Genomic DNA, 15995 nt, shown 5'->3' on the forward strand with positions numbered 1-15995 from the left:
TTCAAAACACGTGTGAGAGTTTATGTATGTTGGTAGACCTTGTGCCTCACCCTCCACTAAATATAAACGTAATGGAGAAGAAACGTGCTAAAAAAGATTCAGGAGAGTCGGAAACACAGCAAAAGAAAATGAAAATGATGACACTGAATGATAATGATACTGAGTTTAATGGGACTGTTTTTAAATCCATGCTGAAAGATCCAACCAAGGCTTTGAAAGGTGAATAACTTTTTAAAATATAAGTTCATAGACAGCATTATAGAGTGACATTAATCATTCTCTTTTTAACTGACTGGCTGCAAGAATCTTGTCCCCTTTTTTCCGTGAGATACCATGGATCTTTGCTGTATGTGCTTTATGTTGTAGCGTATTTTTTGTTGTGCCTGTAGGTCATTGATTAGCCACATTTCCCCCCTGTAGTAGATGTGTGACTGAACACGTATGTATGTTTTGCTGTCAATGTTTCCCTTTAGGTTTGGGAAAGTTTGTGTCAGTAGCGAAGAAACTGCCAAGTGCGGACCTCTACGATGTTGTTGAGGGTTATATTAAGATATCCATGGAGTGCGCTGAGATTTTCAGTTTACTCGAGGGAGAAAAACATCACGAGAGAGAAGTAAGTATGGAAATGTGGTAAAGGAGCGCGAAAGCTTTTCCTATGACTGATTATGTAAAAAGACAATGGAAACACGTGACTTAGGTTTGTGTAAACAGTTGCTTGGCTTTTTGTACTTCTCGTGTTATTCTGATGTTTTGCTACTTCTGATGCTATGTCGGTGTCTGATCTTGGGAATTTCATGTGCTTCCAGTTGTTGCTGATCTTCCAGAGCTTAGAAGTGATCTTACTGCGGACCGCAAGCGACCTTTCTCATTTCAGCGTGGTGGGAATCACGGTCGTGAAGAAAATGGTCACCAACCACATGAAGCTACTTCAGTCGTCACTTAATTCTGAAAACCATAGGTGTGAACAGTCTGCATGTGTTGTCCTGACTGTGTGGTCCAGGCAGGGGAAGCACACGTAGGTAACCCAGGTTGTTGTTTTTCCACCAGGTTCGTTCGCCAGTGTCTTGGCCTCCTGTCCTCTATGGTGTCCCAGGGATCTGACTTGACCAGAGAGGTTTTCAGCCACTTTCACTTTAACAAGAGCTTATCTAAACTGGCCCGCAGACGCGATAAGAAGGTAAGGCTGTTGGTCTGCTTGCCTGGTGACATTCAAAGTGATACACCGTCTTGCACCCTCTGTGTCAAGCAAAAATGACAGTACTCTTAGTTTTAATCTCTAGCAGTATAATGGCGAATAAGGCAAATTGTCTGATGCTTCTGAAGTTGCAAGCATGGACGTTTAGAATACTTGTCTGCTTGTTGTCAATTTTGTTTTTTGGCTGTGCTCTTAGAAAACTTAAACCATTTTGTCATCTCCATAGGGACAACCCGATGTTCGCATGGCCTACATACAGTTTGCTCTGTCTTTTCTGGTATCAGGCGATGGCTCCACCATCGGATATGTTCTTGAGATGCAAGGTTTGTAAATAATGGGCTTTGTTTAATGTATGTATGTGGTGCTAATATAAACATGTTGGTGTTGCAGTATTATGTGTGGAAAATGGATGTTTTCTTTCCAATTGTTAGATTTTCTGACTGACATTTTAAGCACTGGGCTGAAGGAAGACAGGATCTCCATTATCAACCTAATTTTATCTACGCTACAGACCAGAGTAAAAAAAAAATATATATATATATATATTTTTTTTAGTATTATATATTTCAATTGAAAGAAAAGAAATGTAATTTCTCTCTTATCCTGTCTGCAGGTCATTTGGAATAAAGCCATCAGCAAAACACAGAAAGTCCGCTTCTTCAGTCCTGCTGTTCTGGCTCAGATCGCATCTCTCTACAAATGGGATGGGATTGCAGATGTAAGACTGGAGGACAGCAAGGTCTGTATGCAGTTAGGTCGTGTTTCACAGTTAACCTTTGCCTCCATCATATGTGGATTGTACATAGATCTCTTTATTCCGCATCTGATAGGTGGGTGAGAATCCCGAAGAGGATGGAAAGATGGTGGTGCGAGAGCTGGTCCATAAATTCCTGATCGACCTCTGCTGCTCTCGGAAACATGGGATCAGCTTCTATGACGCCAGCTTGGGGACAGCAGGGAGGTAAGCCGGCTCTTTGGCTGTCGTCCCCCTCCTCTTCCTCGGCCGGCCCGCTCTTCGTCACTCAGCATCTGGAATGCGTCTGTCTACTTCTGTAGGGTGGGGAATGTGGTCCTTCTGCAGTTCCTGGTGGGACTGAAGCAGGCCACCGAGGATGAGCTGGTGAGGGACTTAGTGGTCAGCATTCTCAGGGACAACCCCGACCTGCTCTCGAGGTACTTCAAGGAAACCCAGTACTCTTATACCCCTCGGCTCCGGAGCACCTGGCAGGAGAACGTCACTCTCCTAAAGAAGGTGAAGCAAACATAACCACTGTTATCCCAGGTTCTTGGAGCTGGTAATCTGTCAACAGAGTGTATAATGGCAACCGTATGTACAGATTTGTGTCAGATTTTATACGCATACAATTCCATCTATAATGTTTGGGACAAAGATATGTATGTTTTTAATTTACTTCTGCTTGAGACCGTTTCTGATCAAACGACACAAAAATTGGTGTTGTTGAAATGCATAAATTAACTATATAATTTATTAATTAAAGGATCTTTTCATACGTTTTGGTTTTGCCATATAGACAGCCCATCACTTTTTAAACATAGACCCCCCCCACTTCAGAGCAGAATGGTATCGATGATGTAATTTCTACATGGTGACACCTTTTAATTAAACCTGAGTATGTGTACTTTAACACTCTCAGTTGTTTGATTACAAATCTAAAACTGTTGAGGACAGAGACAAAAATATTTGTGTTCCATATATATTGTTTTTATAGACATACAGGCAGAGACTCTCAGCTGACAGTGTCCTGATATCTCATGTGGAAATTAACTATGGTGCTTGGTTTGGTTGGCGGTCCCCAGATCTATGAGGCCCAGCCAGAGGTGTCCCAGGCCTTCCGAACCCGTGAGTTTGTCCCGCTGCCCCGTCTGCTCGCCATGGTGATGGTCACGTCACTGCCGCCTGTCTGCAACAAGGCCTTCTTCACCCAGGCCCTTAATGTGAGTCCAAGCCATTACATCACACCTGTCTTGGCTTACCTGCCAAAGGAGCTGTCCAGGAACAGGGCTGAGTACCTGTCAATCATTACTAAATTGCTTTTGTTTATTTATGTAGCATTTTATAGCAGCTAACTGGTAGTCATTGGTAACATTGATGGCTCAGTTTCAGTTTATCATCTTCTGCAGTTCCCATAGCTGTTTTCATATTACCACTGAAATGTCAAATTGTGAAGGAGATCCTTTACCATCCCCTGAGAACTAGTTTGATCTAATTTCTCGCTCTATTTTCATCAAAATAGATGGCCAACACAGTGGTGAAGCACACGGCTCTCTCGCTGTTGTCCTTCATCTTGAGGCGTGCCCAGAAGAACATTGAGCACTGTCTTGACCGAGCTGTGTGGCAAAGATCGGAACTGTACACGCCAGCCATGATGGAGGACTTTGTGCAGCAGTATAGGGAGGCCTTGAGCAAGGTAATGGGAGGTGGGCTCCAAGTCCTGAGCCTCTGGGAAGGGGTTTGAAGACCCATGTCTTCTAGGAAAGCTAGTGCTCACTTGGTGAAGCTAGTGGTTAGACACTGGTTAGGTGCCACCAGGTATTGAAGATGCTGGAACGATACCCCCTCACTCCTCCCCAGGTCTTACCGGATGTCAACAGCATCATTTCTAACTGGCAGTCCTTGGCTAAGAAGGAGAAGGGTGAAGATGTGGTGAAAAGCGGAAGTCAAGATAAGAGTAAGGAAGAGCCAGCTCTGGAGCTTCTCAAACACGGTATGTTACTCCTGAGATGTACTGTAGGCATTTCGCCAAACCTTAGGTGGCCTGAACCCATGTTCTGCATCCTCCAGGCTTCGACGACCCGGAGGCCACGGTTCTGAAGGCACTCATCCTGCGCGTCCTGTGCCTGTACCAGAAGGTGGTCCCCTTCCTCATCAGCCAGAGCTCCTTTGACTTCAGCAAGCTCTTGAAAGGTTTGTGAGACCACTGGGGTTGCCACTTGTCAACCTTTGGGTCAAGAGGGCATGAATCATCTAATGGAGCTTTCCCACTGGAATACAGGAGCCAGGCTGTACCCGGGCCACACTACGAAGAAGCATTAGTTACAGTGTGGTTCCGAAATGGTTTGGTTCTCCACTGCAGAAGGGTCGCAGTAGTAAATGTGTGTCTGGCTTTTGAGAGCAACAGTGACGTAAAACTGAAGAGATGCTTATTTCCTGTTCACGTGGTTTACATCATGATTTACTATGTGCTAATTTCTGCTAACAAGTCTGTGAGAAACACCATGTTATGTCACTATCGAATGCGAGCAGAATTATCATTCGCTTGCGTAAATTAGCATTACAAATCCATTCTGTTCAGCTGTTCTATAGATCTTTTTTTTAGGTAAGTGCCTGGAAATTTTCAAGTTCTGAGTTGTCGGGAATGCATCAATATATTGTGATGTGCGATACTACTAATAATGAATAAATTACAGAATTTGGCCTTTTTTTCCTTCATATAATCCATACGTATCAATGCAGAGCACCAGTATCTCCATGAAATTTGACCAATCAGATGGTGGTGATGCAACCAGCTCCGTCCAATCACGCTTCTTTGTGGTACAGCTTGAGTACGGCTCGGTTCTCTTTGACAGTGGAAAAGCGCCATAAGTTCCCTCTTGAACACAGGCATCATGTCAGAGAAGGAGGTCAAAGTTCCCCCGGTTCTGCAGCACCAGATCCTCCAGCTGGCTCTGGACTTACCGGCCAACAAGTTCTCCTGGTTCCAAGTCCAGGTGAGTTGGTGCTTTTAGCAGTACAGTATGGGGGGGCTTTGGAAGGCACCAAAACTATCTCTGTCACCATCTCTACTTCCTTCCGCTCCTGCAGGATGTTCCTGATGCTGGAAAGGCCGCTGGTGAGAAATCCGTGTTCTACCTGCTGCTCAAGATGTTCGTAGACAGCAGCATCGGTGCCTTAAAAGACTCCACCAGGTTGCTGATCGTGAAGGTTTGTCATTCACCCCGTCATGGTTTTATAATAGTGGATGTTTTCACATAATGAATACCATTAAAGGCCTTGTTTGACGGTCTAACTGCATGACTTCTTTCTGGGCTTCTGCGCTCACTCTCCTCTGTTTGCTTCCTGTCTGCCAGGTGTTGAGGGACAGTGGCATGTTTGAGTATACCTGGAGGGAGCTAGAGCTCTGGCTGGACCATCTGGATCGGCTGCCCAGGACGCAGCAGGAAGCCGTCGTCCGCTTCCTGGAGGCCGTGAGTCCCGATTATCATCATTAGTGCTGATGATAACTGAGATACACCTGTGTCTGTTTTTGTGTGGGTGATCAGCACCACGCAGGTTGGCAGTAGTCCCGGTTTCATCACAGTCAGCCTCAAAAACAGTGATAGAAGATGATTGGTCACTGAACAGCCCAATCAGGGGAAGGGATAGGTTTCCCTCACAAAGATTAAAGCCCCATGCTGGGAAGAAGGCAAAGAGGGGGTGTGTCTTACTCCATGGGATTACTAATCTTCCAGACCCCTTGAAACCTGTAGCCCGCAGATCAGTTTTCCAGTGTTTTATTGCCTGTTTCCTGTCTGAAATGCACGGCGCCCCCTGGCTGTTCCTGATTCCCAGGTTCTGGTGAGGCTCACCTCCAGCCCGTACAGCTACACGGACAAGGCGGCGAGCGTGGTTCAGGATGCGGCCTCCCTGCAGGCCAGCCTGGGTGCCCAAGAAGGCGATGCTGCCAGCATCCCCATCTCGCACATCGACGGTGAGCCCCCGCACCCGGCCAGCCCCGTAGCGAGCAACCCGCCGGCCCCCCCACGTGTACCTGACGTTTCTGTGACTGGTGCCGGGCCGCGTTTCAGACGCTTTGGACATGATGGACGTGATGCTGGAGGGCCCTGAGGGTGAGGTGGAACAGCTGGGTCCGTCCCTCACTGATGACCTCATCCTGCAGACGTTCCCCTTCAGCGCGCTGGTGCCCGCTGCTCTGGAGACCAGGAACAGCCTCCCGCCTGCTTCTGCAGAGGAGAGAGGTGAGTGAATCAGTTAACAGTCTCTTAAGATGCTGTGGGGAATCGGCTGACCTTTTCCTCACGGCCCCCCTCCCTCAGGCGTGGTGTTGGCGTACCTGGCTGCCGTCCTCTCCGACGTGCTGCATTGCCAGAGAGACCCCCTTCCACTCTGCCTGGCCCTGCAGCAGTACGACAAGCTGGTTTCTGGAAGCCCTCACCCTGCTGTGCTCGACTTCCACAGCTACTACAGTCGCTGGCTTCCTCCACAGGCTAAAGAAAAGCTGGTACTGATTTATTTTATTTTCCTTAATCTGTGATAAACTGACTCCTTCCAGGGTGTCCCTGAACTAGGCAGGCTCTGAGCTCTCTACCGCCCTCTGCTGGATTTGTGATGGAAGGTAGATGCATTAATTCAACAATAAACATTTGGTGGTTATACTACTGGGTTGTTTCTGCTGCTTTTCTTCCAACCACAAGCACCTGCGTCGACTGCCGGTTTAAAGGTCGATGCAGACATTTCCTTCACCAGCAACATGGTGTCTGCGATGCTTCTTTTTGGATGATTGCACCCTTGTGAGATTTCGATGTTGTGTTTTCATTTAATGCTCCCATTTTGCCCCAGTTTAAGTCTGCGCCGGCCTCCCATCCTGATGAGTGGGGTCCCGACGGCACCTTCGTGGAGGCGATGAAGAAGGCCTTCTGTGATGGGCCCGATGCCTGGCTGAGGAACTCTTTCGCCGACAGCCTGAAGGAGGCGCTCTTGAGTCTTGGGATGGCCGAATTCCCCGTGGCTGCCAAGCAAATCCTGCTTTATCTGAAAACCTCAGTGGAGACGTTTAGTGAGGTATGAGATTACGCTGGGACCCGTGACCCTCGCGGTCTCCATACCCACCCTTCAAATGGTACAGAGGCTTTGGCCCTCCTGATAGAAGTAAACTGCCTACCAAGTTAAACTAGAATGGGTTGGTCTGACACTTCATTCCCCAAAATATCTCTTATACATATATATGTTACATGGTCTGGTGGTGGTCTTTTCAGAAAGTTATTTATTGTGTTTATTTGACACCGTGACCAGGTGGAAGTAAGAATTCTGTCGTACTGTTAAGAGTTCTTCCCCACAGAAAAAGATGCCAGTCGTACACAGGCTTGTTCTCGTTAAATCGCTAATATAATATCTTGTATTTCTTGTTTTTTACCTGCCTGTTGTTATCGGGAAATCCGCCACACTGAGGGAAGCTCTGTCTTAAGAGTCATTGGACCGTTTGATTTGCAGAAGTCCAAAGATGCAGTGCTGGGCTGCCTACTGAAGGTGCTGGGGGCACTGGTGGAAAGACTTCAGGCCATGGAGGCCACGGCGGACACTGCAGACACAGAGGCCACGGCGGACACTGCAGACACAGAGGCCACGGCGGACACTGCAGACACAGAGGCCACGGCGGACACTGCAGACACAGAGGCCACTGCGGACACTGCAGACACAGAGGCCACGCCGGACGCGGTGGCCATGGACTCTGTGGGGGAGTCGGACCTGTTCCTGGAGACGGACGAGGCCGCAAGGCAGCGAGTCGACAAGAACCAGGTGTGTGTCTGTAATGTTCGTTGGCAGAGCATAATTTCAGCATAATTTTATGAATATTGCACTTAAGGAAATTTGTCTGAAACAAATGTATTTTAATATTTGCTTTTTACTGTCCCATGCATGTACATAATTTTAAATTAGACAGTATTTTCTGACTAATGAGCATCCTTGATACTGCTCGTGTTCCTGTACAGTATATAATAAATTCTGTTTCTGTAATAAGTCTCTTGCCTGGATGTCTAGGTGCTGCTCTGCGTGCTGCAGTCTATCTTGAAGCATCCTACCCTTCAGTCCTGGTTCCTGGCTCTGGAGTTGGGTTCCTTGCCGGCTCACAGTCTGGACGCGGTCCGGGTGAAACTTGTTTGCAAACAGCTCACCAAGGGGGTTCTGGCTTTGCTGGTGCGCTGTGGCCCGACTCTCAGGGACCTGGGTTCTCTGGAGCTGATGGCAGGCTACCTGGAAGCGGTCCGGGGGGCCCTGCTGAGGGAGCTGAACCGCAAGGCCAGGAAGTCGGTTCTGCAGGCCTCCTGGCCGCTGAAAGGGCTTCTGGCGCTTTACGGGTACATGGAGGCGGCAGGCCTGAAGGAGGTGCTGTCCAGCCTGCTGCTCCTCCCCCCGGAGAGACTGTTGGCCAGTAAGGGTGAGGGGGCGGAGCTAAGTGCCTACGGGCAGGCCGCCGTGAGCATCCTTTCTGAAGGAGCTGGTGACTGTGCTGCCCTCCTGTCGCAGGCCCACCTGCGTGCCCTGGCCTTTCTGCTGGCATCCTCTCCCAGAGGCAGTGTTGCCGACCTCCTGCAGGGGGTGCTGTGCAGGGAGCCTCAGGCAGCGGCTCTGCTCCCGGGTGACCTGCTGCTACGCTGCCTGGACTGGGGCGACCCGGCGGGCCTTGCCATCGGAACGGCCATGCTCCGCGGCTGTGCTGCCCACCGGCTCCGATTCGAGCTGTGGTGCCTGGAGCCCGCTAACCTGGAGCGGCTCTCGGGGGCCGTGGAGAGCTTCCTCCCCCTCCTCAACACGTACCTGACTGCTGCGAGCTCTGACGAGCCGACCAGACCCAAAGGAGGTGGGCTGCCCTTTCCTGGACTGACAGTATGGAAAAGTCCATGCTATAATGTTTCATACTATTTTGTTGCTTATTTACCCAAGCATCCCTTAATGGTTGTGCCACCTCCTGGCCGCTATGCGCATGTAGATTGAAAGAGTAGTGCGCAGTGTTTGTGCTCTGTGTCTTACGCCGCCCCCTCTCTCCCGCGCCTTTCCTCCACTGCACAGTGCACACGGCTGTCCTCCAGTCCCTGAAGGCGGTCCTGCTTCCTGGCCTGGTTGAATCTGTGCTCTCCAACGCAGCGTGTGACTCCCTGCCTGCCTGCACAGAGGCCCTCAGTAACCTCGTTAGACAGACCACGAAGGAGACAGAGCTTGCTGACCTCATCCACCGCCTACCTGGCGTCCTGGAGCGGGCAGCCGGGTGCGAAAGGTGAGTCCCAGACCCTCACCCCTGCAAAACAGGCCACCCTCTTCCCATCCTGATGTTCATCTGATGGTAGATTCAGAAAGAACAGTCAGGATCTCGACAGGAATAAACACGAATGTCTGCTTTGGCAAGTACAGCTCAGGCTGGTTAATTACTTCAGGTTCTTCTTTATCCATCTGTCTGCAACTGCTTATCATCTGCATTGCATATCCAGTGAAAATTTCATGGATAAGCAGACTGTCATGGTAACCCTTCCCACGATCGGATCAACTTTCGCCACGCAGTGTTTTCCGGTTTTTCCTGTCAAGAAAACAACCTTCCAGTACAACAGAACCAGTACATACCAGTTGCACATTTACGAAAGAAGCCGGTTAAAGGCCACTGTTGTCTTATCTCTCCGCTCTTCTTTGCATTCCATGCATCCCATAATGCACTGTGGCCCTTGTCATTAATACTGCCTCCACTTTTTTTATCCTCAGGTGGAAGCTTGTGAGCTCCATCAGCAACATGCTGGCCGGCTCCCCGGAGCAGCTGGCCTCCTGGAGGAAGACCCTGCTCTCCTCTGCCCTCCAGTGGCTGATCGCGACGTTTAGGAGCGCCAAAGAGCGAGAGGAGGATGAAGAGGAGGCAGCCATGCTGCTCAGAGTGCAAGAACTGCTGGTGCGCTCGCAAGAGCCTTGTACCATCCCCCAAACCCACGAGTTACATTTAATATAGTTTCCTTGGGTAGCAGTGGAATGAGTATTGACAAACAGTTAAATTAGTCACAATTGGCTGAGAATAATCGACTAAGGAATACTTAATGCATTTACTTCTAACAGACTTCAGCAGAGCAGCTAATTCTTCCTGACTGGAACAGTTTCATCAAGGCTGGATTGAAGTAAGTACTGTCCGAGTATCGTAAGTCTGCAAGTGCGCCACCTGGCTGTACTGTCAGTATGGTACTAAGTACCCACACCTCCTCCCAGACACCGCTACAGGAGCTCAGCCTTCCTGGAGACCCTGAACAGCCTGCTGGGTCTGGTTTATGGAGCCGACGATGTCCCTGCTGACCTGCTCGCCTTACCCACCCTGCACATGATGATCACCAGCCATTCTCTCTTCCTGCCATCGATGCTGGATGAGCAGCATGCGCCCGGAGGAGGCTCTTCGGTGAAAGGTAGGGGGGCAGGCACTCTGAGGGGCACCCCGAGGGGTCCTCCAAAGGTAGGGGGGCAGGCATTCTGATGGGCACCCTGAGGGGTCCTCCAAAGGTAGGGAATCGGGCATTCTGAGGGGCAGCCTGAGGGGTCCTCCAAAGATAGGGCATCAGGCATTCTGAAGGGCACCCCTAAGGGCCGTTGAAAGGTAGAGGGTCAGGCACTCTGATGGGCACCCCGAGGGGTCCTCCAAAGGTAGGGGGGCAGGCACTTGGAGGGGCACCCCAAGGGATCGTTCTCCCACCTCCTGCTTTATCTGACATTACGCATCTGTTTACTTTTCTGTTTTTACCTTTCCTTAGCATTTTATTGCTTTTAAAGGCTTGAGATTTCCCCTTGGGGTGGGTAAGAATGAGGTGTGTGCCTTGCAGAGTTGCTGGTGTCACTCCTCCTCACCGTGGTGCAGAAGTGTCCCTCCGTCTGCCACAGCAGTCACTTCGTGGTCCTGCTCGGAGCTTACGGCGCAACCCTGAGTACTACAGGTGAGGTGAAAACGGCAGGGCGGGCGGGATGTGGTGGTCACAGCAGCCGGGGGGCAGTGTGGTTGGAAGTGGCATTAAAGCCCCCCCCCCCCATATTCCCGTGCTCGTGCAGATCAGAGGATTTTGCTGCTGCTGCGGCAGTATGAGAAGATCGGCGTGAGTCTGGCTCAGTCTCAGTAAGTGCACTTTCTACCTGCTCTCTTAATTTTCAATGAAAAAGGCTTCATGAGTAAGATTATTTGTATTTGTAGCGTGATCTAGAAATTTACTCATGATACAATTTGTCAATGTATGACTTGGAAAAGGCAAGACTATTGTTCGATCTGCCTTTCTTTGTTCCATCTTGATATTGCTTTGTGTTTGTCACCATGGTAATGCTCCCCCCCCCCCAGGTTCCTCTTGTGGGGCCCCGCAGCTGTGGAGCACCACAAGGCCTGTAAGAGCCTGGGGCCGTCCCTGTGGCAGCAGCCCAGCGGGGAGGACCTCCTGGCCCTGCTGGAGCCAGACAGGATGCTCAGCACTGTGGCACATTACCCCCTGAACCGCCGCATCATTCCCTCAGTAGGCCACCTCTCGCCCCCCCACCCCCCTGCTATAAAGCCAAAAGGGTCTGGCTGAGTAAATCTCCTCTTCAGTAAATCTTCTCTGATTTAAACGACGTGCATAGAACAGGAGACATTGAATTATTTCAGCATTAAAGTGGCTTGTGTTACTGCAGGTTTTATGAAACAAGCATTAAAAATAACCAAAACACTAAGGAGGATACCTGCGAATTTATTTGAGACGCAAATTAAATTCCCCTCGGAGTCATTCATCTCTGATGATATCGGCTTTCTGTTTATTACGCTCCATCCATCACTGTCTAATACTCTTTCCTTTGCATTCAAGGTATGTAATGTATTCATGAATTAAAGATGATGTATTTGAAATGTATTGACTATGATTGCCGATTGTGCGATATAGCTGCACAAATCAGTATGGAAGGCAGGATCTCTCCCTGCACTGAACCCTGTGAGACCAATTGCAGATAAATCCATTGCCGCCTTTGTCCACCAAACTTGACCTTACAGAGCACTTGAGAAAGTGTAGATGACCAAACCTGACAAAGCTTTGCTTAAGCATTCAGATTCTTCAGTCTGACCCATGTCCATGTGAGTCGTGCTGACAAGTGGCCCCACCGTTTGATACCCTCTGCAGGAGGCCAAGGAGCTGATTTACCGGGAGGAGGGTGCTGGCGACCTGGGGAGGCTCTATGACCCCTGCTTTCTGCTGCCCCTCTTCAGCATGCTGCTTAAGCCTGGTAACCCCCCCACTACATTAGTCACCTCATCCTCAAAAGCTGCTCATGTTTTTAATTGTGTTTCGAGTCACGTCATCTGTTGTGTATCTGTTATATAATTCTGATTGTCCTGGATCTAGATTGATGAATGTTTCTGATAAAAATGAATCCTTAAAGTGCGTATTTGAGGGCAGCACAATGGCTCATTACCCCTGGAGATGTGATGTGCACTGGGTTGTATGTTCGATTTGTAGCTGGGGACTCCGTGTGTGTTCAGCATTTTTCTGGGGTTAAGTGAATCGCGGTCTCCGAATTTCCCAGCGTGTGGGACATGCACCTTGACATGGTCTGGATTTCATTGGGTTTGGGATTAACTGGCTGAAGGTTGCAGACCTTGGAAAAATATTTCAGTCTCCTCCTCCCTCCCTTTCCAGAGTCTGTGGTCAACTGCCACAAGTTTGTGTCCAGCCACGCCCTGGGTGTGACGGTAGCAGCGCTCAGCAGCTACGACGCCAAGGTCCGGGCTGCCGCCTACCAAGTGCTGGGCTCCTTCTACCACCACCTGGAGGCTGGGCGCTTCGCAGGGAAGAGGCAGGTAAGGATGCGAGCTGCTGGCGCTGGAGAAGCCGGGCTCTCTGGCATCATGGGATGGGGCTGTGCGTAGCTGCCATGGTAACAGTAATGGAGCATTATGGGTAAATTTATAGGCCTTGGTCATGACTGGTTATAAAATGCTTATGATGAGTGTCTGGAGTTCCTAGAGATATTTGCTAATGAAATGCTGTGTGTTATTTTGCTTTTACCGATGCGTACATGTGCCTTAATCGTCCTGTTATTTCCGTCCCAGCTGCTGTACCTGATGGATACCGTGAGGAATGGCATCCGGCAGGAGAACCTCCGAGTCCCCTTCCTGCTCACCACCTACGTGGACAAGGTGGCGCAGCAGATGCTGAAACCTGGTGGGTGGAGAGGCGAACTCCACGTGGCACGTTAGGGGAGAGCGGGCGGTTCGATGTTGAGTGTGTGACCGTTCATTCCCGTTCTCTCCAGAGGAGCACATGTACCTGGTGATCAACAGGTTCCTGCTTGCCCACCAAGACCTGGACTTGAAGAGGGTTCCGGCATTCTTCAGGTTTTTCTACAGCTTTGACTTGGAGGTAACGTGACATATACTCGCTTTCTCCCAGAACATATTCCTGTTGATTCAGTAGCTTTTCTTTGGAAGTTCCTGGCATGGTACCAGTCGCAACCGGGCGGAACGACAAATCACAACAAAGCTCTGATTTTCTGATTTGGAGGACAGCAAAGTATCTAGAGGTAAACCATGTGACAATAGGGAGAGCATGCACACACATGGAAGATGGGCGGGAACCAAGCACACTACCCTACAACTGTGAGGCTTCAGTGAAACCAAACCACAGTTTTTACCCAAGGATGACACCTAACTTCTCAAATTGCCACCATTACAATCTTTTCGTAATGTATATCTCCATAATTCGAAAATCCCACAACTCCTTAACTGATTGGACACGTATACAGGGCTGGCGATTAAAACCTCGCTCACTCACCAGAGGCAAGTAATTTAGACGAAGGGTGAGTACAAAAATTCGCTTGTCAGACTACATTTTTTTAGCCCAGTTGACTATTAGTAAAGATTAAGATTGCGTTTATATTCATCTGGCCAAAAACAGACCTGTGTAGCTAATTATTTTGAACTTAAAATGATGTCTGTAGAAAGCTTTGAAAATACTTTGCCTTACCATACAGTAGGTTTTTTTTATTGTGTTTTTGAAACAATTTAAATGCTGTTGCTCGCTAGCTCATGTAATCTTGTCGACAGATAAGCAGCCCTTTTGAATCCAGGCTCCATCTGTAAAGCTGTGAACTCTGGCTGGGACTTGGGGTGTGACACTGAGGGGGCGGTCTGCGGCGTGTGTGTTTCAGCACAAGGCAGAGCGCGAGTGGCTGCTCGTCGTGCTGCGCGAGGGCATGAAGGACCGGTACTGCTATGAGGTCTGCGAGCAGCAGGGCATCTTCCAGGTGCTGCTGGGCTTCTGTGCCAATCCGATCTGCGACGATGCCACCCGGGTATGAACCCGTCTGACCACAGCGTCACCCTGTTCCCCACAGGAACTGTGAGCTTTACGCTAAATAAGCGTGCCTGACATAAAAATGTTATATGAAACTACACCTCCAGCCCAAATCTATTGAGGATGTTTTGTTATATGTTAATGACTAGTTATTATTAATTGTGTTTTGTTAGTTATTTGTTAGTTATTGGGAGTATTGATCACTATCAGTACAGGACGCAGACTTTTATTTATATTTTATTTATATGACGTGTTTATAATCCATAATGAAATCAGGTCAATCAGCAGATCAATCTTTCATTTTCCAAAGAATCTGAATACTGTTGGCAAGTTTCACTGCCGACACCGACGATGTTAGGCGAAAGTACATTGGTTATCCATTTAATTTTCTGATCCAGAAATATGGAGATGAAAGCAAAAGGGTATTCTTTGATGCATTAAATGTAATTGAGGAACAACAGTAATTCCATCTGCTCCATTTTTGCTTCACTGCTTCTATCTTCTCCCCCTACTTCCAAATTAGTGCCGATGCTTGTGGTCAACCAATCAGCAAGTTTATTGCTATAAGCCACGCCCCACTTAGTTTGCGGTCAAACAAAAAATACATAGTTGGGACAAAAGAAAAATACATTTATGGAACTGCAGTTGGGCCGAGATCCTGGGGAGGACTGCGACAGAAGCTCCTTGTTCCTGAAAAAGTTCCTGTTTCCGGAAAAAAGTTCCTGTGGTGTGAAAATGGCTATTCTATTGAATTAACCCCTTAAAAAACCTTTCACAACTGCTAGAAGCAAACGTCAACATTTCCGGAAGTAAATCCCTGAAAATGAACGCTGAAACAGACCAAAGGAGCGTCGACCTGCAGGCGATGCCAAGCGTGACTGCTGATACCCCTGACCACACTGATACAGACGTGATCCCTCGCAGGTTCTGATCCTGGACGTGCTCCAGAAAGCCGCCCATGTAACCAAAGCCGCCTATGAGCTCATCAAGATTCACGGCCTTCTGACGTGGATTCTGCAGCTGGTTGAGACAAGGTGGGTAGGGCTGTATGCAAAACAATCAGTGTCTTATTCCCCGGAAGATGACGACTTGGTATTTTCACCTGAACAGTAAGCCTGTCGCTCTTTTATGGTTTTATATGTCCAGATGATTTTTTATTGAGGCTGTTCGGGCCTTAGCTTATCCTAATACATAAAAGATGGTGACCTTTGAGTTGATCTGACAGATTTTCCGTCATTGTTCACCGTCTCCAGGTGCCTGGACGGCCGGCTGCTGTGTACAGCAGTTGACCTGGTCCACAGGCTCTGGTTCACCAACCTGGGGCAGAAGGAGAGCCCGGTACCTGAGGGCGGTCAGCCGGCCAAGTGCCTGCCCCTCCCGCTCATCGGCGAGTTCCTGTGTGTCATGCTGGCCCTAGTCAGACACCTACAGTAAGGCCTCTGACTCCCACTCAGGTCTTAACAATATGCACACTTACCCTGGTATATGCCAGTGTTTGGTGTATGGTGTTTGGTGTAGACTGATTACATCAGATCAGGGTGTGGGTTTAGGGAGGTTCTTTGTTCTAAGAAAGAATTTCCAGTTTCATTGCGGTCCAGACCTGCACCCTGGAGGTGATAAGTAATAAGAGTAAGGTTTTAACGTTCTCGAACAGGCCGGGGGGGGGGGGGATGGAACACGCCCACACCAGTTCACACACACACTTTATGGGCAAAAGTATTGGGACACCTGGCCATTGCAC

The 15995-nt window shown here is 48.9% G+C and overlaps 1 protein-coding gene and 1 long non-coding RNA gene across 2 annotated transcripts in view; one reads left to right on the forward strand and one right to left on the reverse strand.

Moving 5' to 3' along the window:
• Nucleotides 1-15995, forward strand: part of urb1 (URB1 ribosome biogenesis homolog) — a 21320-nt gene continuing 5325 nt past the window's right edge. The window contains exons 1-36 of the mRNA XM_048981243.1: nt 1-219; nt 474-613; nt 807-958; nt 1048-1177; nt 1422-1518; nt 1627-1712; nt 1809-1934; nt 2026-2156; nt 2252-2447; nt 3014-3151; nt 3451-3624; nt 3789-3921; nt 3999-4121; nt 4818-4924; nt 5019-5138; nt 5285-5401; nt 5766-5904; nt 6002-6172; nt 6251-6435; nt 6774-6995; nt 7425-7730; nt 7974-8793; nt 9003-9207; nt 9684-9864; nt 10026-10084; nt 10173-10363; nt 10775-10885; nt 10998-11061; nt 11278-11446; nt 12083-12185; nt 12599-12759; nt 13012-13123; nt 13215-13321; nt 14109-14252; nt 15179-15288; nt 15508-15684. Of these exons, the coding sequence (XP_048837200.1) occupies nt 27-219; nt 474-613; nt 807-958; nt 1048-1177; nt 1422-1518; nt 1627-1712; nt 1809-1934; nt 2026-2156; nt 2252-2447; nt 3014-3151; nt 3451-3624; nt 3789-3921; nt 3999-4121; nt 4818-4924; nt 5019-5138; nt 5285-5401; nt 5766-5904; nt 6002-6172; nt 6251-6435; nt 6774-6995; nt 7425-7730; nt 7974-8793; nt 9003-9207; nt 9684-9864; nt 10026-10084; nt 10173-10363; nt 10775-10885; nt 10998-11061; nt 11278-11446; nt 12083-12185; nt 12599-12759; nt 13012-13123; nt 13215-13321; nt 14109-14252; nt 15179-15288; nt 15508-15684 (5900 nt within the window). The 5' untranslated portion in view covers nt 1-26. The remainder of the gene's footprint in view (nt 220-473; nt 614-806; nt 959-1047; nt 1178-1421; nt 1519-1626; nt 1713-1808; nt 1935-2025; nt 2157-2251; nt 2448-3013; nt 3152-3450; nt 3625-3788; nt 3922-3998; nt 4122-4817; nt 4925-5018; nt 5139-5284; nt 5402-5765; nt 5905-6001; nt 6173-6250; nt 6436-6773; nt 6996-7424; nt 7731-7973; nt 8794-9002; nt 9208-9683; nt 9865-10025; nt 10085-10172; nt 10364-10774; nt 10886-10997; nt 11062-11277; nt 11447-12082; nt 12186-12598; nt 12760-13011; nt 13124-13214; nt 13322-14108; nt 14253-15178; nt 15289-15507; nt 15685-15995) is intronic.
• On the reverse strand, nt 15162-15858 carry LOC125711843 (uncharacterized). The gene is made up of 3 exons (XR_007383115.1): nt 15732-15858; nt 15461-15571; nt 15162-15298 (listed from the first exon to the last, which is right to left on the reverse strand). It is a non-coding gene; the product is annotated as an uncharacterized LOC125711843 (long non-coding RNA).

This window comes from Brienomyrus brachyistius, chromosome 17 (genome assembly GCF_023856365.1).
Source record: "Brienomyrus brachyistius isolate T26 chromosome 17, BBRACH_0.4, whole genome shotgun sequence".
In the NCBI taxonomy this organism is placed as follows: domain Eukaryota; kingdom Metazoa; phylum Chordata; class Actinopteri; order Osteoglossiformes; family Mormyridae; genus Brienomyrus; species Brienomyrus brachyistius.